At 46.8% G+C, this 24,376-nt stretch overlaps 1 protein-coding gene across 2 annotated transcripts in view; it reads left to right on the top strand.

The window, feature by feature from the left end:
- Positions 1-21,956, top strand: part of TMEM132C (transmembrane protein 132C) — a 247,260-nt gene extending 225,304 nt beyond the window's left edge. For both annotated transcript variants that reach the window (XM_083418171.1, XM_083418172.1), the window contains exons 6-9: positions 7,440-7,645; positions 9,318-9,591; positions 11,549-11,740; positions 20,180-21,956. In XM_083418171.1, the coding sequence (XP_083274297.1) occupies positions 7,440-7,645; positions 9,318-9,591; positions 11,549-11,740; positions 20,180-21,379 (1,872 nt within the window). In that variant the 3' untranslated portion in view covers positions 21,380-21,956. The remainder of the gene's footprint in view (positions 1-7,439; positions 7,646-9,317; positions 9,592-11,548; positions 11,741-20,179) is intronic.
- The last annotated feature ends 2,420 nt before the right edge of the window (positions 21,957-24,376 follow it).

The following is a 24,376-nucleotide window of genomic DNA, read 5'->3' as shown; positions in this document are numbered from 1 at the left end:
GAATTCTGGTTTAAAATTCATTCCAGCATTGAATCATGCAGATTTTGCACCTGTTTTGGGGTCACTTGAACCTTCTCCTGCTTCTCCACCCTTGCTACTATGCATAGGATTCTGGAGCCAGAAGGGACCTTGGAGGTCACCTTTTTCAGGCATGGCTATCCTGTGTCCTTCCAGACTCCAATTCCCATGACACCTGCAGCAGCTACAGGTTCCTACACCAGTATCCCTGGTATAGAAAAAAGTGAGCCAGCTGAACTTACAGCCTGATTTGGGATAAGGCAGGTATCCTATATTCCTATCAGATGCATGAGAAGGTTGTTCAGTGGAAGGGCCACAGGTTAACCAACTCTGATCTAGTCCAACCCAATCTTGTAATGAGACAAGATTTCTGATACAATATCCTTGGCAGATGGCTGTCCAACTCCTTCTAGGATACTTCTGAGAACCTCACAAGGCAAGAATCTTCCACTGCCATACAGCTCTTGTTATTAGGAAATGTCTCCTGGTGTTTTGCTCATGGATAAAGAACTTTTTTCCAGCCCAACTTTTCTGGGCAACCTTGTGTGGGCCACATACCCTTGGCAAGTGGGGCCAGGGTCAGAGGTGGGTGGAGCCATGATTTTGTCCAGTAGCTCACTTCCTGCACCCCTCTCTATCCTACATCCAAAATCAGGAAGCATCATAGTTCAGGTTCACATTCTAGCCAGGCAAATGCACCCAGAGAGGGTATGAAGCTAGACTGGTGCAGTGGCGTAGCGTGGGTTGTCAGCACCCGGGGCAAGGCAAGTAATTTGCACCCCCTAACCCGTGGATTTGCGCCCCCTAACCCTAACCCCCAGATGTTGCGGCCGGTGCGGCCGGCCGCCCCTGCACCCCCCACGCTACGCCACTGGACTGGTGAGCAGGGCCAGCCCACCGATCAGGCAAGACAAGGCAATCACCTCAGGTGGCAGGATCCACAAGGGCAGCAGATCCAGCCTCCAAAGAATGCATTTCCTCCTGCCGCTGCCACATGCTCTTTGAAGGCCAGATCTGCCTCCTTCTCAACAGCCACTCCCTCTCCCTGCAACTACAGCAGTTTCTTGGTGAATGGGAGGCACTGCTGGTCTTCTCCCACCCCTCTGGGGTTTCCTGGGCTCTGGACTCACCGGACATGATTCAGAGTGGGCCTCCCCCTCCCCTCACCTGCCACTGCCTTTGATTCCCACTTCAACCATCAGAGATTCCCTCCCTAGTTCCCAATGTAGATCTTTATTCACCCCCCTTTTCCCCAATGTAGATCTTCATTCACCACTTCTTCCCTGGTGGGGAGGTGGCATTTTTTTGGTTCATCTCCTCCGCCAAAATGCTGGTCCTACTGGTGAGGGCTGTGGCCTATGGAGAATCTCATGGGCCAAACAGAGAGATCTGGAGGGCCAGGTTCAGGTCCAGAGCCTGAGCTTCCACATCCCTGGTTTAACTAAAGCTTGTTTCCTTGCCATTTCCACCCTTTGGTTCTACTTCTGCCCTCTTAATTGGCACATAGTCCAACCAGTGATAAGAGCCGTAGTACATTTGGATCAAGTGGGTTTTATTAAGCATAGACAGGGAGCAGACTATTTAAGATTGGTACCCAATTTGGTTGCCATAAACAGCTATTGAATAAATCCAGCGACACTTATTTCCCTGGATGCTGAAAAAGCATTTGACAAGATATATTGGCAATTTGTGTTTGTTACTTTGGAAAAATTGGATTTCCTTGAGAATTTATAAAGTGGATTAGAATATGATGCCTCTTTCCTAAATCACAAGTAAAGGCACATGGAATCTTCTCAGATCTGTTTGTTTTGAAAAGAGGTACAAAGCAGGGCTGCCCTTTTGCTCCATTGATGTTTGATTTGTTTGGAACTACTGGCATGTGCAATTAGACAGAAAGAGAAGATTTCTGGTTTTGCACATGAGCAAGTGGGATTTAAATTAGCTTTGTGCACAGATGATTTACTAATAGGCAGAAACATATGTACCATAATTAATAAAAATAATGAGTAGCTTTGGTAGTATCTCTGAGAGTACAATTAACTAGTTAAAGTCAGAACTAATGTGCATGGGTAATTGGAAATTGCATACTTTGGTGATTTTGCTGGTGCCCAGAGGTATATGTAGGCATTTTGTTTTTGATAGATATTTTAAAATATAAAATAACCCTTTTCAGCCTGAGGGCTACATTCTTGTCTGGGCTGGCTTCTGGCGGTCACATGCCATTGGTGGGTGGGGCCAGAAGCAAAAGTGAATGCTGCAGCAAATGGACATTTTGCCTTTGTAAAGTGGGCTGTTTTTACAGACACCCCTCTGACTGGCAAGCCCAGTCCACAGCACCACCCGCGTCCCTAAGTAATATCACATGCCTCCTTTAAAAAAAATACAAGAGGCTTGGCTGCAAAATTCGCTTCTCCAGGATGTGAGCTTTTTTGTTTCGTCTAGCATTGAGATGGGCCAGCAGTGTCATAGCAGGAGAAAACAACAGCCTGGATGTTAGCCCAGAACCATTTTTTGAAGTGCAGGTTTTCTGGCTGTCTTTTGTCACAACAGCCTTGTCCTGCCTTGGCTGGCTGGCACGTTTGTTCTGATTCTGACAGAGCATTTGGCTACAGATAACGTTAAATCATATATCGGGTGTCCAGTACAAGCAGGTCAACCTGAAGGTGAAAGTTTTATCGCAAACATTTCCCACCTCCTCTGCAAGAGGTTTTCTCTGCAAAACATCACCAGCATCCCACACCAGCCATTAGTCTCGGAGTGGGTGGGAGATGAGAGGCCAGGTTGTCACATTTCCAAAAGTGGGGAATCTCAAGCTCAGGGGTCAACTGCTGCTCCCAAGTCTCTTTCTCTGGCTCATGAGACTCTTTGCAGGCCATACTCCTTCCCCAGCCATGCCCCCTCTCTCCAGGCCCAATGCAGCTTACTGTCCCAGCTTTGCATCCCCTCCTTGAATGTTTTTGCCTGGCTGGAATATGTCCTCGAACACTGATCATGCCTTTTGGTTTCCTGGATGGAGCATAGAGATGGGTATGCACAGGACAGTGTTCCTCAACCTTGGGCTCTCAATTGTTGTTGAACCACAGCTCCCATCATCCCTAGCCAGCTTAACCTTTGGTCAAGGATGATGAGAGTTGTAGTCCAGCAAATCCAAGTTTGAAGACCACTGGTTACCAAGGTAGCTTCTCTGTGAAATGCCTACCTGGCCTTGGGCTCAAGGATGGGGAACCTATGGCCCTCCAAATATTGTTGGACCCCAACTCCCACGAGCTTAGCTAATGATTAGGAATGATGGGAGTTGTAGTCCAACATATGGAGGGCCATAGCTTCCTCATCCCAGCCTTTAGCAATCCACTCTATCTCAGCTTGACACTCCTCCTCCATTTGCAATGTGGATGATGATGATGATCATAGGAGCCTACTTTGCAGGGCTATGGTGTGGGTTGCAGTGATAATGTGCATCAAACACTGAAAGAGCTGTATGAATGCTAACTACAAGGAGAGCTAATGAATGTGATGTGTGTATCCACAAAACTAGGGTACAAAATTAGATTTAGTATTTGAACTGGGATGTGAAATCAAAAATCAAAAATCTTACAATTAGCAGGCACATATAATGTCACTTCACTATGCTGTACTACACTGGCCTTTAGGCAGAATCTCTCTCTCTCTCTCTCTCTCTCTCTCTCTCTCTCTCTCTCTCACACACACACACACACACACACACACACACACTTTTCACATATAGAAAACCTCCAGAGAGAAGACTGTGTGACAACTTTGCTCATCAGCATGCTAAACTTTGTTCATTCATGAAGCTTTTACAGGCAGGATCAACCTCCTAGCCTAAATACTTGGGGATTCATGTTTACATTTTAACGTAAGATTCTCAGAATGCTAGTTGCATGGATGCATCTGGTAGCAGTCACCTAGCCCTGGTTCATATAACTTTAAGGCAGGGAAAGAGAATCTCCTTCTGGTAGCTAATGGTCCTCATTTAAAGAAGATGAAAACATTTTCAGAGGTGGGTGGGATTGCCACGCAGCATAAAGGGAATTGAAGCTGTGTGCTGGTTAATTTCTGCAAACATTTTGGTCTGTCCTTAGTAACACAGAAGGTTCCCCGATTGCAGGCCACTTTATGCATGATTAACGCATTGCAAGATTTCCCTCGACGTTTATGACACCTTTAGGAATTACTATGACAACGACTTTATCAAGCAGCGTCACTTCATCCTATCCCCATCCTTCTTAATGATTTATATCTTCTAGAGAGGATTCTTTTTTAAAAAAATAGTATAAAAAAATCCCTCCCACTTGTACTCAGCAAGGTAATAAATGAGAAAACTCAATGGTCTGTAAATTGCAACATTGATTAAAGAAGTGATTACTAATATAACTCTTAAATTGACTATGCTAATGCATGCTTGCAGTTCAGGACAGTATTTACATGCTAATGATAAATCCACTGCAGCGTTGGAGGGAAGGGCGGCAGCGAGATGGGGGAGGAGAGAATAGCTTCATCGTGTTAAACGTATTGCAAATGCTTATAAACAGATAATGGGCTATTGTGGAGGAAATTATTTTCACTTGGTTTTCCATTCTTCATATCAAGCTGTTGTGGGGATTTATAATATCTTAACTGTAATGACGAAGGCCAGAGGAGATTATGCTAAGCAAGTGGGACTCATGGCAGAATGTTGCAACGTGGAGGACTCCTGTTCGTGAGACTCCATTGCATTCTCCTGCCCCTTCTCCGTCTTCCATTTCTCCCTCCCCAAACTGCCAGGCAGCTTTCCAGCGCCACTGAACATGCTCAGTGCTCAATGGCTATGGAAGAGACCCCCTCTTAGGGTTTTTCTTCTAGTATTTTGTTCTTCTGCAAACCTTGAGGTTTCCTTGCTCCTGCCAATGCATCTCATTTTACATGCTACATTTTAGCTACATAAGCAATGGCACTCAGACCTGATCACAGGAAGCAGAGGGAATGTTAAGGACCACTGAGCATGTCATGAAGCAGGGTGGAGAATCTACTAATGTAAAAACATAGCAGCATCAGAAGATCTGCCAGATCAGTCCAGTAGTTTATCTGGTCCAGCAGTCTGTTCTCACAGTAGCCAACTAAACGCCTTTGGGAAACCCACTTGCACGACCTAAGCACAAGAGCACTCTCACATCTTTTCATTTTCAGTAGCTGGTATTCGGAAGCATTACTGCTTTGGACTGCAGAAGGCCTTTCAGGCCCAGAGGGCAACGTCTTTATCCCTCCCACCCTGGCAGGCCAACTTTGAGGGGTTGGTTGGACCTTGCACCTGTCAGTCACCTGACATCATACTGACAGCTGGTGATTGGCAGGTGGGTGGTGCTGCCTGTCAGATGCTGGTGGTGGTTGCTCGTGAGTAACCAGGCAGAACTCCGACCTGTCATTTACAAGTTTTATCGTGCAAACTATTTACAGTGCAGATCTACAAAGTTCATGTCCATCTTAGTCACTTGCAGAATCCAGGAGTGGCCCCTTCCGGCTTCTCCCCCAACATAAGAACTTCGGCACCCCAAGCCTCCTCCTCCCCTCCTTGCACCCCTCCTCGCAAGCTGGGCTATGGAAGTGAGGTGCGTCCCTCCTGGCCAGCCCAGTGAGGTGAGGTGCTGGGGCTCTCAGCAGCATCCTTGAGCCCTTTCCTCGCTTGGCTGGCCCCTTCCCTCTCTTCTCCACTGGAGGTGTGGCTTTTCCCACCACTGGAAGATGAACCACTCCTCAGGAGTTTCGGAGGCTCTCTGTATCCCAACGGCCCCCCTGCCTCCAATGGCAATCCCCTGACACTGCCAAACCCTCAAAGCTGGCTCACTGTGGTGGGGAGGATACCACAGTTAGCAGGACTGAACTCTCTGTGCATCAGCTAATGCATGAGGTCCTGAGTCCTGCAGCTGCCCCACACCTGGCATCACATGTGATACGTGTGGAGCAGGTGGACGTGGTTTCAGCAAAGCAGCCTCACAGGCCAAATGGGCCAGGTTTGACCTGAGGGCTGAGGTTCCCCACCCCTGTTATAAGGAGCACTCCCCAAAAAAGTTCACCAGATAATAAATGTCCCCCTATCTGGATGTAGATAGAGCTCTACCTTCTGGCAAGAGCGAGTGCTGTATGTGGAGCTGTCTTTCAGGTTGGTCCAGAAACTGCAGCTGGTAAACTCAGACTCTTGTCAGGGACCTGTTAGTCTGAGCATATTATATTGATGATGCTCCGTTTTGTACACAGGGGGATAGGGGCTTGGTACAGAAGAAGAAACATGACTGCCCTTGGGCCACCTTATAGAACTTGGTAGGAGTGCCTATTTTGGAGTGGATAAGATGATGATATGAATTTGCAGCCTTCAAATCAAATGAGTTTACTCCAGAATGCAGACATACAAACATGCACCAGAATTCCAGAAGTGCCCTGTTCCCAAACAGCAGTGCATCCAATAAACTTGGAACAAAGGCTGAGACCTCTCCTGCTGAGCCAAAGGGACAAGAAGGAGGTTACAGGGATGATGAACTACCGTATGCAGAATTGGCTAAGTTAACAGACGAACTTTGAGAGAAGGACAAAAAGGACTTCAAAAGAGTCTGGGTACCATTTACAGTTTATTTGCAGAAACAACAGACTGGACTGGATTCACTGGCAGGATTTGAATAAACTTTCACAATTTCATTTGAGTAACAGATATTTCAGAGAAATGATAAGGGATTTTATTTTTGTGTAGGAAAAGCAGGATACTATAAATAAAACCAAATAACTCAGCAGAGGGGGAAGTTGAGGGAAGTCCAGAGGAGGGGAGGGAGAATAATTGTAAATAACATGATGACTGAGATTTGTATGACTATTTGTTATAAAATTCAAAAAATATTTTTTAAAAAAAGGAAGAAAGGAGGATACAAGATATGATATGGGGTGGTTTGCAAACCTTGTGTTATGGATTTCTGATACAGGTTCACACATGTTCACATGATGCTGCTGCAGCTTGGACTTGGCTCACTCCAGATGGTATCAGACTGCAGCTCCCATTAGCCATGACCATTAGCCATGCTGGCTGGGGCTGACGGAAGCTGGAGTCCAACAAGATCTGGAGGGCCACAGTTTTATCATCCCTGGTTTCACAGCTTCCCACCTCTGCTGTAGACACCATCTTAGAAGAGGCATTCCCTTCTGTATAACAGGGAACACGGCTTCTCAGATGCTCATAAGAAGCACCTCCTCTTGTCTGATAGGGAAAATGTACACTGCTTCTAAGATTGTGCCCATCACCCTCAGGTTTTTTGTAAGGGCCTGTATTAAAAAAGAATTTACATCCCAGAACATCTGGAGGGAATCAGCTACATTTATTCAAATGGCATACCCACTGGTGTCACCCTTAAATACTTCTCTTTTCCTTCCTCTTCTCTTAGGTTTCCGACAGGTGTGACTATGTTTATGTCAATGGCAAGGAAATGAAAGGCAAGGTAAATGCAGTGGTGAACTTCACCTACCAGTACCTGAGTGCTCCTCTGCAGGTTACTGTGTGGGTGCCACGCCTGCCTCTTCAGATTGATGTTTCGGATACTGAGCTGAGTCAAATAAAAGGCTGGAGAGTCCCCATCATTTCGAACAAGAGGTGAGTTTTGTTGCTAAATGAATTTGATCTCCTCCAAGCCAGGCTGATGTATCAGCCTTCCTTTCCTTCTTCAGAATCCTGGAGATGACCTCCAAACAGACCAGGGAAGTTGAAGAGGCCTGAGGTGCTACCTCACACAGCTAAACTTTCCCAACTGCTAGGGAGGGTTGGCACATGAGAGATAGCAGTGGAAGACACAAAGCTTTGAAGGGCCTCAGCTCTCCCCCACCAGCACCATGGGGGAAATTAACCATTTATATTTCAAACTCTCCCAGTTCACTTTTCCTGTAGTGCTTTCAAAGTCTGAAGCGCAGAAAGCTGAATGGTTTCAAATGTAATAAATAGGAAAGAAGCTCTGAGCCCCCACCCTCTTTCCATTGAAGAGATCCCCTTGCCTCCCCACATTGCCAATCCACATGACAGGAGAAGGTGAGAAAGAGCATGGTCTATGGCAGGGGTCCCCAAACTAAGTTCCGCGGGCCGGATAAGGCCCGAGGGACTCATTTATCCAGCCCGCAGCAACCCCTGCCGCCCACTCCCGCCCCCCGCTCTTACCGGCGCTGCGCTGCACGGCTGCCCACTTCCGGGTTGGAGGAGCACCAGAAATAGCTTGTGTGCATGCACAAGTGCTATTTGTGCATGTGCAAGTGTTATTTGCACATGCGCAATCGTTATTTCCAGTGCACATCCAGGTCGGAAGAGGCCTGTGCACATGCACACAAGCTATTTCCGGTGCTCCTCCGACCCGGAAGTGTGCCGGAAATAGCGTGTGCGCACACGTATGGGCATGCGCTCCCCTGCCCTCCGGCCAGCTGCGCAATTGGCACTGGAGACACCGTCCCGGGCACGGTAAGTTTGCTGACCCCTGGTCTATGGCAATGGGGTGGCAACAGAGAACCCATGAGGATGGCATAGGGGTATATCCCTTCCCCAGTTTGGAACGTACAAAGCTGTCTTATACCAGGTGAGATTATTTATCTATCTAGGCAAGCTGTTCTCCAGGGTTTGGGGCAGGAGTCCTTGCCACAACCTGTGAATGGTAGAGATGCCAGCGATTGAGCATGAGACCTTCTGGGGAAGGGCCATAGCTCAGTGGTGGAGCACATACATGCTTCACATGCAGAAAGACCCTGGTTCAGTCCCCGGTATCTCCAGGTAGGGGTAGGAAGGCCTCCTCCCTGAAACCCTTGAGAGCCATTGTCAGTCAGTGTGGACAACGATGAGCTAGATGGACCAACAGTCTCACTCAGTCTGACACCTTCCTCCATTCCTCATTTACCTTTGGGGTCATCCCCCTTGCCATTGCTAAGTTTGGTTTTTGGAAATAATGCAAAGTCTTAATTTCCTGGGTGATGAAAGGGTGGTTTGAGCAAGACAGATGGAATTCCTATGTTCTGCACACAATGTACGTGCTTTACAACTGAGCTAAACTCTTTTGTCTGGCCATAGACCTCATCATTGACTAGGGCCTTATGAGAAAGTGCATTGACCATGATCTAGCAACCATAATAGAACGTATTGGTCTTCTTTGGTTTCTCCAAGAAAGAGTTTGCTTCGTATGCTTGCAAGGTGCATTTTCTTTGTAAAAGGCACATCTGTGCACATGAGGCACACCTGCTAGATATCTGTGCTGGTTGGGAATGAATGTTAAGTTGAAATAATAATTTTTCAGACCTACAAGGGAGAGTGATGACGAGGATGAAGATGAGCGGAAAGGACGAGGCTGCACACTCCAGTACCAGCACGCCATGGTGCGGGTTCTCACCCAGTTTGTAGCTGAGGACACCAGCCCGTGGGGACAGCTCACCTATTTGCTAGGTTCTGATTGGCAGTTTGACATCACGGATTTGGTGACGGACTTCATGAAGCTAGAGAAGCCTCACGTGGCCCAGCTACAGGGGGGCAAAGTCTTGGTGGGACAGGAAGTTGGCATGACAATGGTCCAGGTCAGTCAACAATGGTTGCCATCTTTTGAGCTGCTGTGGTTGCACCTAGGTATGAGAGCATCCCATTCCATGGTTTTATTGTGCAAGAAATGCAAGGCTGAAGCTTCCTCGGATGCCTTGAATTAGTAGCATGGTTCCTGGGCATTATGCCTTGCCAGATTCTAAGCATGGGCAAAAGCAGGGGTGGGGAACCTCAAAATTGGGGTCAAAATATGGCCCTCCAGGCCTCACTATTTGGCCCTTTGTACTGTGCCCAGCACATGCCCCCTCTCTCCAGACCACATACCTCACGGGCTCTGCTTTGCATCCCAAGTGTTTCTGCCTAGCTAGAATGTGTCATTGAACACTGACAATGCCTCTTCATTGTCTGGATGGAGGACCCAGAGGGGTTGTGAGTATGTGTGGAGACCAGCCTACCATACAAAGGTACATGTATTACCCCATTCACTTTTGCCTCTGGTCTTGCTGGTCACTGTCCTGTGGCCCTCAGTAGACTGCTCAGAACGGAAAAGGGTAAACTGAAAATGGTAACTCTCACTGGGGCAAAAGCCATGTTGTATGTTTGTTCCCCAAAGAGCCCAGACAACTCAGATTCAAGCAAACATTCCCTGTACCTTAGACAGTCAGCCCTGCAAGGTTTCCCTGCCATCCTGTTTCCAATAACTACAGGAAGCCCTTCTGGCCATAGATATTATTTCCTCGGGGCCTGATCCATGAATAGCAGCAGCAAAGAAACTGAGCTTTCTTGGTTTTCTGAATTATATATGTATAAGGAGTCCCTCCAGAAGGGAAGTTGTTTCTGGCTCTCTCCCTCATATGTCCTGACTCCATTAAGCCAGAACTTCAGCTGAATGGTCTTATCTACCATACATTCAAATGATGTTTACAGCTCCCAGAAGCAGGAAACTGGACCCAAGGATGTGCTTTCAGGTCCCCTCCCATAGTTGAAAACTCTAGGCCTAAATTTAGGAAGCCACCTTGTACGGAATCAAGTAGCTCAGTATTGTCAACGTCAGCACTGAATGGCTGTGGCTTTCCAGAATTTCAGATGGGGCCTCTTCCAGACCTACCGGGAAATGCTGGGGGTTGAACTTGGGGTCTTCTGTATGCAAAAGATGCCAACAAGTGACAAGTCAACATGCCTGATAGGAACATAGGAGTCTGCCTTATACCAATCTGGACCATTAGTCTGTCTAACTTACTATGGTCTACAATGGGGGCAGAGAGTCTGTGACCCTACAGATGTTCTGGTGTATAGCTTTCATTCCTGACCATTAGTAACACTGTCTGGGTAGGCATGAATTGCAATCGAACATCTGGACCGCCACAAGTTGCCAATCCCTGGTTTACATTAGCATTTCCCCAGCCCTGGTGATGCTGGGAGTCTTTCCCCAGCTGTGCTTGATGATGCCATGAAGATGGGCCCTTTTGTCATATAAAGTAGAGGTTCCCAACTGGTGGTCCACAGCCCCCAGGGGGTCTGCATAACCCACCTACGGGGTCTGAGGCACCATTCACATAACAAAAACTATCATAGAGATATCAAAATTGTCAAAAGTAGGGGATCCATGGATTGGCTTTTGAAAAACGGGGTTTGCAGTACTCAGCTAATTGAGAACCACTGATATAAAGCAGATGGCTCTGCCAGTGACCTGTAGTCCTTTATACCTCTCAAGGTGTTTGGCTGCCCTCTTCACAGTTTCACTAAGGGGTAGGTAGACTAGCCATCGCCAAAGTCCTGTTTCCAACTTATGCAGCAACGACATATAAAATTGTGCTAGCAACGACCATTCTGGTTCTCCAGCTCCTTCCATAGACAATATCCTAGGACGTTTAGAGTCTTGAAATGCTCCTGTGAGAAAATATAAATTGGCATAAGGAATTCGGGGAGGGGTGACTATTGCTCTTTAACCCCATCTTAAATAGATTCCTTGTTGTCCTTTGGCTTCTCCCAAAGGTATTGTCTCCGCTGTCTGATTCCATCTTGGCAGAGAAAACTGTGACGGTGCTGGATGAGAAGGTGACCATCACGGATATGGGGGTCCAGCTGGTAGCTGGATTGTCACTCTTCCTTCAGCCCAGTGCAGTGAGTAACCGAGCTGTTGTGGCTGTCACTGTGGCCCAGGAGCTGCTCCATACACCCAAACAGGTAGAGTATGTGGAATCCTGTTTTGTCCTATCTATTCGGGCAGTTCTCTTGAGCAATGCACTGAACTGTGTGCATACTGTGATCCCGCCATTATAGCAGGAGTGGCGGTTCTGGAGAGACACAGTAATCTGTTTCCTGAGAATTTTAGCTTTCATGTTTTGTTTGGTTCTCTTTAAACAAATGCCCATTCCATATTGCTCTAGATCATGTGTGGAACAGACAAAGTGTGTGTGTGTCTTACAAATGCAAAGACTCCAGCAAAGACACATATTCTGCTTCAGATAATTCTTGAGTGTGGAGCATAGGCTCCCTGAGTGGTGCCTCTTCCTGTTATGTCTTCCTCCAGGATTGAGAGGGAATCACACTGGAGAACATGACTGCGTCATACATAATACAGAACAGCAAAAACTGGAGAAAGCTGCTTAATGTATGCAAGCTGAACACACAAATCTGTCATATACCAAGTTTGACCATGGATCAATCTCTTCTCATGGATATTGGGTCTCCAAAGGCTGCATAAGATTTATTTCCTTAAGATGGCATCCTGAGACCTTTTTGAATTGAGATGTTCATAATCAAATCCTCAGATCTTTAACATGCAAATCATGTGATTTACAGCTGAGCTGTAGACCCATGTTTCATAAGCCACTGGTTCCTCCTTGCTCTGAGAGTCCTGCACATCTGACGATGGGGAGAGCTCAACTGCTATCTGTGGTTGTCAGGGTCTTTAAAAAGGTATTTTAAAGTAGCATTGAAGTGATGCTATTCTCTTTGGCTTGCCTAAATATGCCTGCTTGCTTGCTTCAGTATTTCCTTGCAGGTGCTTAAAAAAACAATCCCTTAGTGCTCTCAGAAAGTGAATGAAAACAGAGATCCACAGCTCAGTTGTAAAGCACATGATTTGCATGTTGAAGATCCCAGGATTTGATTCTGAGCTTCTCAATTTCCCTCCAACCAACCCCTATCCCACGAACCCTTATCCTGCTATCTTCCCTTTTTCTTTCTCCAAACTTACCTGTTGGTTGGGTGTTGGTGGTGGAAGTAGTGTTCCAGGCTGAAGGAGCTCTGGGAAGTCACATTCTCTAGGGCTCCCAAATTCAGTAAACTCTACTGGGCTTAGGAGCCAAGTTGAATTAAATTTTCTCAAGAGCCCTAACTAAACTCCTGAGACCAATGGTATCCCAATGAAGAGGAAAAGGGGCTGCCACCCTTGTCCCACTACCAGGGAAAGGAAGGAGGCATGGGAGCCAAAGGGTCTTCACCTCCCCTAATAAAGAAGGTGCTGCTGCCCCCCCCCCCTGCAGTTGATGGGCATTGCCATTCAGATTGTATGTGTGCACTGTGTCATGTCATTGATTATGTGGGGTTGGACTTACCTGCCCCCCCCCCAATATTTTATTCAAGTTGGCATCTCTGGAAGGGAGAGGGATGCATGGCAGGCAACTGTGATGTGGGGGAAGGTATAAGACATTTTGGGGAGATGCTGTTTTAACTGCAGTTTGTATTTCAAACCCCACCCCCAATTGACTTCGCTTCCATTGGAAATAGGGAGGGAGGGAGAGGAGACGAGCAGGTGAAACGTGTTCCTTTCTTCCATTTGGAAGGGCAAAGCCATTCACCGCTGGTAGCCTATTATTCTCAGATTTGGCTGACAGAAGCAGGTTAGCATTGGAGCTCATCAAGGCACCAGCATGTTGATCCTACTTAATTCACAGGTCTCTGATACTCCAACTGAGCCAGGGCAAAGCTTCTGAGCAGAAAGGTTCAGGTCGTGGCTTCTATGGAGATGAGGAATGTATAGAAGTCTCAATCTCGAGGCAAATCAAATAAGTAGGTGAGGCAGACACAGAAGGAATCTGCAAGGGGACACTCATTTCCCTCACATGTCTAGAAACAGTCACTTGAACGGGGTCTATAAAGATGCTGCAGAGTGAGATAGTAGAATGGGCTGTGCCAATTTGGGCAGAAGGTGAGGAAGATGCTGCTTTAGGATGCTCCCCGCCATAAACAGAAATGAATAAATCCCTGCAGATTGAAAATGAGTGCATCAGTCCAACCCAAGAAGTTGAGACTCCCCAATGCACAGGATGCACTTCTGTGCTCTCCTTTGTCTCCCTGCCCAACAAGCTATAAAAACCAGCTCAGGAGAAAGAAAAGAGAGTAGAATGGGGAAATTTTAATGGGCACTTAGGCTCGGCTCCTTTATCTTGGGCTGCTAATGGAGGATAGTGCAGGAATGTCCCCGAGTGAAATAACTCCTGCCTGTTCTTCATGCTCCATTGAAGCTGGAGGAGACTTCATGGCTACCAACTTCCTCCCCAATCCCTCCCTGGTTTGTGTTTTCTTGTCTATTCAAAGGTAGAAATGACCTCTGGCATAGAACCATGGCTCTTATCCATGATCACTATCTGGAATCACCATGTTCAAATCCTCTAGGTTTCTGACTAGCAGGTGATGGGTCCCAACAGAAGACAATAGTTGTTGTATTTGAGCCCTGCTTTTGGGCTTCTGGGAAGCAGCTGATTGACTAAATAAATAGGAGAAATGGGATGCTGGACTAGAAGGACCTTTGGCCAGAGCCAGCAAGGCTCTCACATTTCTTTTTCCTTGGGGTGGGGGCAGGAAAGGGAAATGGAAAATGTCAGGAGCTGCTGGTTCTGTTTGCAGCTGCCCCATGTGGTGAGCCACTGAACTGCAGGTGGCACCTTCTCAATGAAGTACCATCAGGCCCTGGACTGACTCCATCCACACAAGCTGAAGATTGGATCCTCCTGAACAGGAAGGAGCAGAAGAGGGTTTTCTGTGCCAGCAGAGCCTTGCTGGAGAACAAGGTCTCCCTGAGTTCTGATGCGCACATGTATTCTTGCTAATTCTTCAGTCCTGACTCTCTGGCTTCCTCCTTGACCCTGCCTCCTGGCTTGTCCTCTAGTTCCAGCTCACTCTTTGGTCCTAATTCCTGCCTTGCTCCTCTATCCTCTTTGATCTTGACTACTAGCTAGTCCCAGGACACAGGTGGCGCTGTGGGTTAAACCACAAAGCCTAGGACTTGCTAATCAGAAGGTCAGTGGTTCGAATCCCCACAACGGGGTGAGCTCCCGTTGCTCGGTCCCAGCTCCTGCCAACCTAGCAGTTCAGAAGCACGTCAAAGTGCAAGTAGATAAATAGGTATCACTCCGGCGGGAAGGTAAATGGCGTTTCCGTGCGCTGCTCTGGTTTCATCAGAAGCGGCTTAGTCATGCTGGCCACATGACCCGGAAGCTGTACGACGGCTCCCTCGGCCAATAAAGCGAGATGAGCGCTGCGACCCCAGAGTCGGCCACGACTGGACCTAATGGTCAGGGGTCCCTTTACCTTTTACTAGCTAGTCCCACAGCTATTGGTTCACCAAAGATTGTTCCCATGGCCCAGCACTGTGTGTCATCTTTCTATTTGCACACTGAGAAACTCTCTGATATTTAAAGAAGGCGGGAGAGTTACAAGGAAAGTAACAGTCCTCTGATTGTGTTAATCATGCGGCTCTCCAGATGTTGTTGGACTACCACTTTCATTATCACTGGCCATGCTGGCTGAGGCTGATGGGAGTTGGAGTCCTGCATTCCCCATCTCTGACTTAGACCCTTAGTCAACACAGTCATCAGCAAGTGACTCAAGCAGCAGTTACATCAGCCATAGGCAAACTTGGCCCTCCAAATGTTTTGGGACTACAATTACCATCATCCCTGACCACTGGTCCTATTAGCTAGGGATGGTGGGAGTTGTAATCCCAAAACATCTGGAGGGCCAAGTTTGCCTATGCCTGAGTTACATGATGGCTACATCTCCCTTTCTCTTCTTCCCCATTTTCTTTCTCCAGGAGCATTTCACATTATAAGCAATTTGATTGAATTAAAGATCTGAATTAAAACATTTTTATCCCACTGTTCAGCAAAAAATGGCTCCCAGAGCGGCTTACAAATGTCAATGAGAAGACAAATAGTGTTTTTTCCATGGGCTCTGCCTGTGTTCATCAGAACACAATATGATTGATTTAACTCAAGCAATGACAGAAGCCTGCTCAGATATGAGATGTTTCCTCATCGTGAATGACAGCACAGCCCAATACTGAAGGGGTGAAAAACTGGATACTTCCTTCACAGCTGTCCATTTTTGAACCAAATCTTCTTTTTCTAATGTGGTGATGTGGAAACCTTTCAGTCCAGCAGGGCAAATCCTTAGCTCCCCCACCCCCAGCTGGCCACTTTGACAGACAGGCAGAGCCACCCCCTGCCAATCACCTGACATCATGACATCAGGTAACACATTTTTCCTTCACAGCATAGCCTGCACTCAAGTTCCATTGCACAGGAAGATCTCTGCTGACTGGTGCTGACTTCAAGCTCTGTTTGTATCCGCTATACTCCATCCTTCCCAGTTGGAAGCTCTGGAATGTAGCAAATTTCAGTGGGGCTTGAAGTCACTGCTGTTCAGCTGACTGGCACTGACTTTCAGTCAGTGACAGGCAGCATATAAATCTAATAGACTAAATAAATAAATAAATAAATGTCAATAACCCAGTCCTTCAAGAACTGCCTCTCCGCACATGACCCAACCCAGACAATGAAATCATCATATGAGGCCCTTCTTTGAGTGCCCCCACCATGGAAGATTTGGAGAGTGGCAACACAAAATTGGGCCTTTTCGTAGTGGCCCTTCACTTGTGGAATGTTCTCCCCATGGAGTGCCACCTGACACCATATTTATTTTGAGGCAAAGACATGTACCTGGCCTTTTGGTCCTTAATCTGAAGGGTAGCATTGTGGCCCCTTTCTATGGGGTGGGGTCTGTAAGTCCTACTTTTTATCAGCATTGCTTTGTTTTTAGATTTTCATTAGATGTTCTTCATTTGTTTTAATGTAAATCACTTCAGCTTACTTTGTGAGTAGCATGACTGGGATTTGGGGACTTTACAGATTACCTTCTCCTACACGTGCTCTCCCCTATATTTTGTTCAACATCTGAGGTCCTGCTATGGACCCACAACTGCTGCAGTGGCCCCAGTTTTTCCTTTCCTTCAGCTGTGCTGTGCTGCCATTCAAAGTGATCTCACACTCTTCCCATCATTGCTGCCATCAAATAAATCATCCCAATTTTTTTAAAAAAGGACCATTGGCAGCAATCCTGTGAAAATGTTGCTTGTTTGCAGAGAGAACTGCAGAACTGAGAAAGAAAGAAAGAAAGAAAGAAAGAAAGAAAGAAAGAAAGAAAGAAAAGAGGAGGTGAATGTAACCAGGGCTACCATAATCTCTCCATGTTTATGACTTGTAATTAATGGGCCAGGGGGAGATCCGTCACATCTCGGGTGCCATCATGAAAGATTGAAGCTCTGCAGATGAGATGGTTTTCATCCATCTTCATTCCTTGATGGTAATTGGAGGTGCCTGTCGAAGAATGAGGGTGGGGGCGATTTATTGATGCAGCACGCCAGCATGGCCAGCTTTGCAGAAACAGTTCTTTGAAGGACACAGTGCCACATCATTTCTTTTTTTCGTAGATGCTACAATTCCCTTCAGCCCCAGCCAGCACAGCACTGGCTGAAGACCATGGGAGTGGTACTCTTGGGAGCACCGAATTGGCAAAGGCTGGCTTAGACCATGAGTCACCAACACACCACCCAAGTGCCCACAGAGGCACCCCCGAGTGCCAAAAGGGCCCCAATTCCTTCCTGCTGTAATCGTGCTGGGTGGGGGAGCCTTCTATTGTAGCCAGTAGCTTTTTGTGATGTTCACTTTTCCTTCCCCAGCTGTGACCTCCCTGCCAAAAATGCCCATAGTGTTGCAATTGGATGTCAAATGGAGGAGGGACAGTTATGGTGGGGGGGGGATGACACAGCCAGGAAGTATAGTCCTCCTCTCCTCAGCTGCAGCCCCAAGCACACTAAAAACACCCCCACACCACAATTAGCCTTCCACAGAAAGATCATAGAATTGTGGAGTTTCAAGGGACCCTCAGAGACATTGAGTGCAACCCCTGGCAATGCAGGAGACCTCCCACCCCTGTTCAAAAACCTCCAATGAGGTATTTGAAGATGGCTGTCACCACTCAGTCTCCTCTTCTCCAGGCTAAACATACCCACTCTCTCTACCATTCCTCATAAAGCTTGGTTTCCAGACCCTTATCAGCGATTCCAGGAGATTGGACTAAATAACCATTGGGGTCCTTTCCAACTTAACATCTTGAGCATGCTAAAAACATTGAGCCCTTTGTCTTTTCTCTGCAGTGGCATGGTACGTTTCCCCCTCACCTGGTCTCTGCGAAGCATGCTGTGGACTGGCTTCAAAATGGAATATTAGCTGAGTCCCAGTTTCCCAGGGAACTAAACGCCCTTCGCTGTTGCCAGCAAAAAGCTTGAAATTTAACTGGAAGGGTAGCAATGCGCTTTGTTCTGAGCTAAGGTGGAACAAATCTCAACTGCTTGCAAACAACCTGGTAACATATGCTGGCATTATAATTGGACAGTACAATGGGACGCCATATGCCTTTGAATGCCAGGTGTTGGGGGTCACAAATAGAGACAGTGTTGTTGCACTTGGGTCAACTAATTCTAGTTTTGTCCCCGCCTCCCTCCTCCCTGCTGAGTTCCAGAAGGGCAAACCTGAGACTCAGGAGGAGGAAGCTGACTACCAGGGCCACCCCATGGACTGCATGCAAGTTGGCTGACGGAGACTGAGATTGATCGCCCCAATGAACCAGCCTCTGTCACGCCTAAAAATTGGCCGCTGTTTCTTTAATGCTAAAAGAACTAAGTCAGCATGAGTCAGCAGCCTACAATGACTCATGCAACCTTTCACCAAATTGTACCTGTATCTATAGAGTGGCCAATGTTAGTATTTGGTGTGGGTTGGTTGGATGGTAGAAAGCTGGTTGTGTTTGGTGTGTGTAAAAGCTGTCGTCGTGGTTGGAGAAGGAGACTTTTTAAGAATAAAAGCAGCCATACTCTGCAAGGATACTCTTTCTCAAGGACTCTTTTGTGCCAACCAAGGTCTGAGGACTAGGCAAAGGAGTAAAAAGGAGGACAGAACCTTTTCTTTTTTAAACACCGACAGCCTCCACTAAGGCAGCTTCCTGTGCCCCTGTATCAGGTTTTAACTTGGATATTGATTTGGGGAAGGAATGTAGATCACTGGTAAAAGCATCTTCTTTGAATGCAGGCTCAGTCCTTGGGCATCTTCAGTAGGGCTGAGAAAATCCCCTGCCAAATCCCAGCAAGCAGTTGCCAGTCAGTATAGAAAGGGCTGAGTTAGATGCTCCAAGGGTCTGATTCACTGCAAAGCAGTTCTCTGTGTTCCTATGAAAAAAGAGAGAAAACACACCTGCCGTGTTTACAGTGATTTAGAAGAAGTGGCAGTAGCTCTACTATAGGATTCCCCTCCTCAAAAAAATGAGGGGTTGCTTTGTTAATTAATATTTTGCTTCCTCCCTCTTTCCAGCTTTGATGAAAATGGATATTTTATTTATTCAATGTGGGGATTTCTACCCCTGCCTTCCAACACTTTTGCCGGGTGGCTAATAAAAACATATATATCTCAGGAAATACAATAAAAACAATTTAAAAGGAACCTGCAATAAAAGCAGATGAGAAGAAACAATTTAAAAGGAACATATATCCAAGCAACAAGATCTATAGAGAGCAGGGCATAATCGTCAGCAGAAATAAAAGTTAAGTGATAAAAAGCTGCATAAAAACACTGACAAAGATCAAATGAGTTAGTCTGGATTAAAAAATCATGGGGAAATAGACCTGGAAAGGTTTCGCAGGGCTGCAAAATGACATCGGTGAGGTGATGGTTCCATAATTGGGGTGCGACCATTAAAAAATGTATCAATCACACACAGTTTGGCTAAATGATCATTTAGATGGTCCTTGTGCTTCTGTTTCCAAGAAGAGGAAAAATGAAAATAGAAAGAATTATCTTTTCCCCCTCCCCATTCACACCAATGCACATACATGCACACAAATACTTCATCTCAGAGCTGTGAAGGTAGAATGGTACATAAGAAAAGCCGTTCTGGATCAGACCAAAGGTCTATCTAGTCCACATTTTGTTATCACAGTGACCCATGGGAACACGAGAACATGGCTGCAATATCGCTCTCCCATTCATATTTCATAGCAACTGATACTTAAAAACATTTTATTGTGACTAATCCTAAAGGCAGTATACAGTGATCATGACTGGTAACCATTGATATCTATATCTGCCATGATTTTGTCTAGTTGTTGGACATCACTACATCTTGAGTAACCCATTCCATGTTTTAGCTATGTGCAATTTCATTTGAGTTGATAATCCTTCATTTTAATGCTAGGAAGCAGGAAAACCTATACCTATCTCTCCATGCAACTGTGAGATGAAGGGCCCGTTTCAGATCTTGTGGTTAACCATTTCCTTTATCTTTTAGGAAGCAGTGGTCAGCTCCTGGATCCAGTTCAGTGATGGCTCAGTGACCCCACTGGATATTTACGACCCCAAAGACTTTTCCCTCTCGGCTTCCTCTCTCGATGAATCAGTCATTTCAGCCCACCAGAGCTCTGCTATGAAATGGCCAGTGGTTGCAGCAGAAGGCGAAGGACAAGGCACATTGGTCAAAGTGGACATGATGATCTCTGAAACCTGCCAGAAGTCCAAGAGGAAGAGTGTTCTTGCCGTAGGCAACGGTAGCATCAAGGTCAAGTTTGGTCAGAATGATGCCAACTCCCATGGGGCCGGCGATTATGATGCCGATGAGATCGAGAACCATGCGAGCGACCGAAGGCAGAAGGTGTTGGACCAAGAGCGGTATGGGCAAGACGGGCGGTACTATGGAAGCCCTTCTGCCGAACGAGAGGAAGTTTCCGTCAGGAAAGCTGGCACCACTGCAAAGTCTACGATCAAAAGCAAAGTCTTTAAGAACAGCCTGGATGGAGAAAAGCTCTCGGATGACGGGCAGCTCCAAAACATCCCAATTGACTTCACCAACTTCCCAGCACAAATTGACCTCCCCAAAAGCAATGGTGGCACAGAGGACAGTGACCTTGTGCAGGCACCCAGGGGTCTCAGTGACTTAGAGATTGGGATGTATGCTCTGCTGGGGGTCTTCTGCCTCGCCATCCTTGTCTTCCTGATAAATTGTGCCACCTTCACGTTAAAATACCGGCACAAGCAAGTTCCGATGGAAGGGCAAACCTCCATGAGCCACTCCCATGACTGGGTGTGGCTTGGGAATGAAAGTGAGCTCCTTGAGAACCGAGTGGACGTCTCCCCCCAGCAGAACGAACGCACAACTAACATAGACCGAGGGATAGGCTTTGAGGAGAGCAACCAGCTCCTCAATGGCAGCACACCGAAAAGTATCCAGAGCCAAATCCATCGGTCGGCTGACTCAGGGGGCAAGCAGGGGGAAGGGCCGAAACCCGATCCCCCTTTGCATTCACCCACCTCCAAGCGGAAGCGGGTGAAGTTCACGACGTTTACCACCATCCCTCCAGACGATGGTTGCCCCACCATCAACTCCATCCTCAACTGCAATGAAGATGACATTAAATGGGTTTGCCATGACATGGACCTGGGGGAGTCGAAAGAGATAAGAAACTACATGGAGAAGCTCAAAGACAAAGCATAGCTTCAGTTGATGGGTTTTTTTTTTATGGTTTAGCAACCACACCTTGATGCCTTCAGTTGAGTTGGGAGGGACTTGCGGAATAAGATGGATCTGTTTGTGTGTGTGTGAACTGTGGGGGGAACTGAACAGACTTACACACAACAGATTATATATATATATATATAGTCAGGGAGAGGTATTTGCTAAAGATGTTCATGATGGCTTGTTCTTATTCCCCCTCCCCAGATGGAATGTCCAACCATTTGGATAAGCTAACCTCCACCAAGCTGGTCCCCTCCAGACATTTTGGACTACCAACCCCCCTCAGCCCCAGCCTGTACAGCTGTGCTGATGGGCTTTGGTAGCCCAAAACATCTTGAGGGCACCAGCTTGGCAGAACTTGGGACAAGAAGCCCAAAGGAATTGAACTGACTGGTATGATGTGCTGGGACAAGGTGAGGTTATGAGATGGATGATTAGGGTGTCAAAGACAATTAAACACAAGGTACCAAAAGTATTCTTTTTTTACAAAAAAAGGAAAAAAGATAATAAAAAAGAAAGAAAACTTCTTTATATTTCTAATAAAGCATCAAAAATAGACTTATGAAGACACTGTCTGAAGGTAATAGTCATACAGTCGCTGCAGCTGGAGACAGGATGCCAGGCAGAGGAGAGACAATATTATTTTTCTTTACAGTTCGATTTTTTTTTTAAAAAAAAGATTGTGTCACATGCTGTACGTAGGGTCCCCCCCCTTTGTTCCCCACTCTTCTGCCTTTCATACCTTACTTTTCATTTTGGAGGGATGCAGCGGGTGGGGGGCAATAATTAACCAAGGCGTTTTTCTATGGAACAAAAATAATATCCCAACGTTAGTTTACATATACTCTCAACACTTGATGATGATCAACACAAGCACTTCATTTCAGTATGGCATGCCTTTGGAATGCATGAATTTCATTAAGGGCCAGCTGATGGCTGGATCTGGCCCTTGAAGCAGCCTTTTCAGCCCTCACCACCCACCTGCCAACTATTAGCCCTTCCCACTTTGGACTGGGGTTTTCGCCCAGTCCACACAATTTCACCTTCTATTGAGAAGAAGCTGGAACCAGTGGAGGATGGGGCACAAGGGTGAATGGGGCACTGCCCCACCAACCTCATTCTTGATTCCTCCGAGCCCCCCTGCCTGCCTTCTCACAGCCAGTCCAGGGATTGGCCCTGGCTGTCAGCTTCTTCCTCCTAAGTCTCTATTTTGCAGGTTAGCTTAGCAGGGAGGAGGATGGGACAAACATGGAATTAGTTGGTGCCACCTGCCATTGGCTCAGGCTCCATCCATTGTGGCTTCCCTGGTGTCTGCCCTGCCAGTCCCAGAGGCCACCACTGGCAAGGATGCTGGGTGCATATTTCATGTCCATCTTTTTTGTGTCAAAAGCTCTTGAACATTTTGGAATGGCAGAGTTAACCACTGTCAACCTCTCCAGAAGCACATGCATCTCTCAACCTGAATAATCAATGACCTCATTGTTCCTGACTGCATGTATGATGTACCTGTGAAGTATGAGTGTTAGGCGATCCCAACTCCATTACAGACTGAACCAGGGATGGCGCAACATGTGGCCATCTGGCAGGGGCTGATGGGCCCTGGAGTCCAACATGTGCCAAGCATCACTTGGGCTACCCTTGGCATAATGCCTTACCATCAGTGGACAAATGACATTGACAAAATGCTGCATAGGATCCTCTATGTGGTGGGCGCTTCCATTGCGATGTCCCCTTTGTGGTGGACACTTGGTTTCATCCGGAGAAAACTGGAAATTAAACATGCTATCCATAAAGGCCCATCAAGACTACCATGCGGGAGGCAGGGATAGAGAGCTCCAGTCTTTTCTCCAGCCCTAATCTGTATGCACCCCTTCACTGGGTTTGGGGAACCTGTGGTCTTCTAGACATCCTTGTATTCCAATTCCCAGCCCCAGCCAGGATGTCCAATGTTCAAGGACCATGGGAAGTGCAGTCTTGCACCATCTGGGAGGCCACAGGTTCCCCCTTCCCTGTTCTACGTCTCTTCTCCCACATCTCATCATGGAGGCTGGTGTTTTAAGCCAAGCCAAGAGGTGGGGCCAGTCCTGCTCCAAACCTGGGCAAACCCCACAGTTTCCACAAGCTGAATGGAAGCCCAAAGACCGGAGAAATGTAGGCTAAAGGAGACTTTGGGTGTCCCAGGTGCCGTGTGTTTTGGAAGAGGAAGCAATGGTCCCACACTCAAGTCCTGGTTTGTAGAAGGAATCATTAAAATGATATGGCCCTTCCCTTGTAATGTTAGAACAGTCTTTAGAAGGATGAGGAAATATATTGATGGTGTTCCAATTAGTGGCAACTTGGCTACCTTCTACTTGGGTGGGCAGGGGCGTTGCAACACTACAATGTTGGCACCCCACACCCCAAGAGCAGTGCTCTATTGTATCCATGCTGTGCATAAACTTTGGTCCTCAAGATGTTTCGGAACTACAACTCCCATCAGCCCTATCAAGCATAGCCAATGGTATGGGATGAGGAGGATTGAAGTTCCGCAACATCAGAACCAAAGGCTTCCTCCCGCACCCCACTACTGTACTCCCGTAGGATTGGGTGCCAGTCATTCATAAATATGGGAGCAAGGAGAAAGGTGAATAACTTAAGTGGGGCTGGACCTTTTCCTTGTGGTGCTGCTCCACCCACTCATCTACTTAGCCCCACTTTTCTTTCTTGGTCACCCCACAGTGTGACAGAACGTTGAAAACTGACTTAAAGATTCTTAGGATCTCAAAACAGGTATATTGTTTCAGCCTTCAGACTAGAACAATAAGGTAGTCCTGACAAAGGTAGGCATTGACCATTCCTGAACTATGTCCAGGAGGCAACTCTTTTGCAGGTGAGTGAGGGAGAAATGTACTTTCTAGTTTCATTTTCACAACCAAAGTTATAGCCTAAAAGAAAAAAAAATGTTGTCATCTCCAGCACGTGACTTCCAAGCATGGA

Source organism: Podarcis tiliguerta (genome assembly GCF_965153285.1).
Source record: "Podarcis tiliguerta genome assembly, chromosome: 16".
Lineage (NCBI taxonomy): Eukaryota > Metazoa > Chordata > Lepidosauria > Squamata > Lacertidae > Podarcis > Podarcis tiliguerta.
Note: the sequence above shows the minus strand (reverse complement) of the source record. Positions and strands in the feature narration are given on the sequence as shown.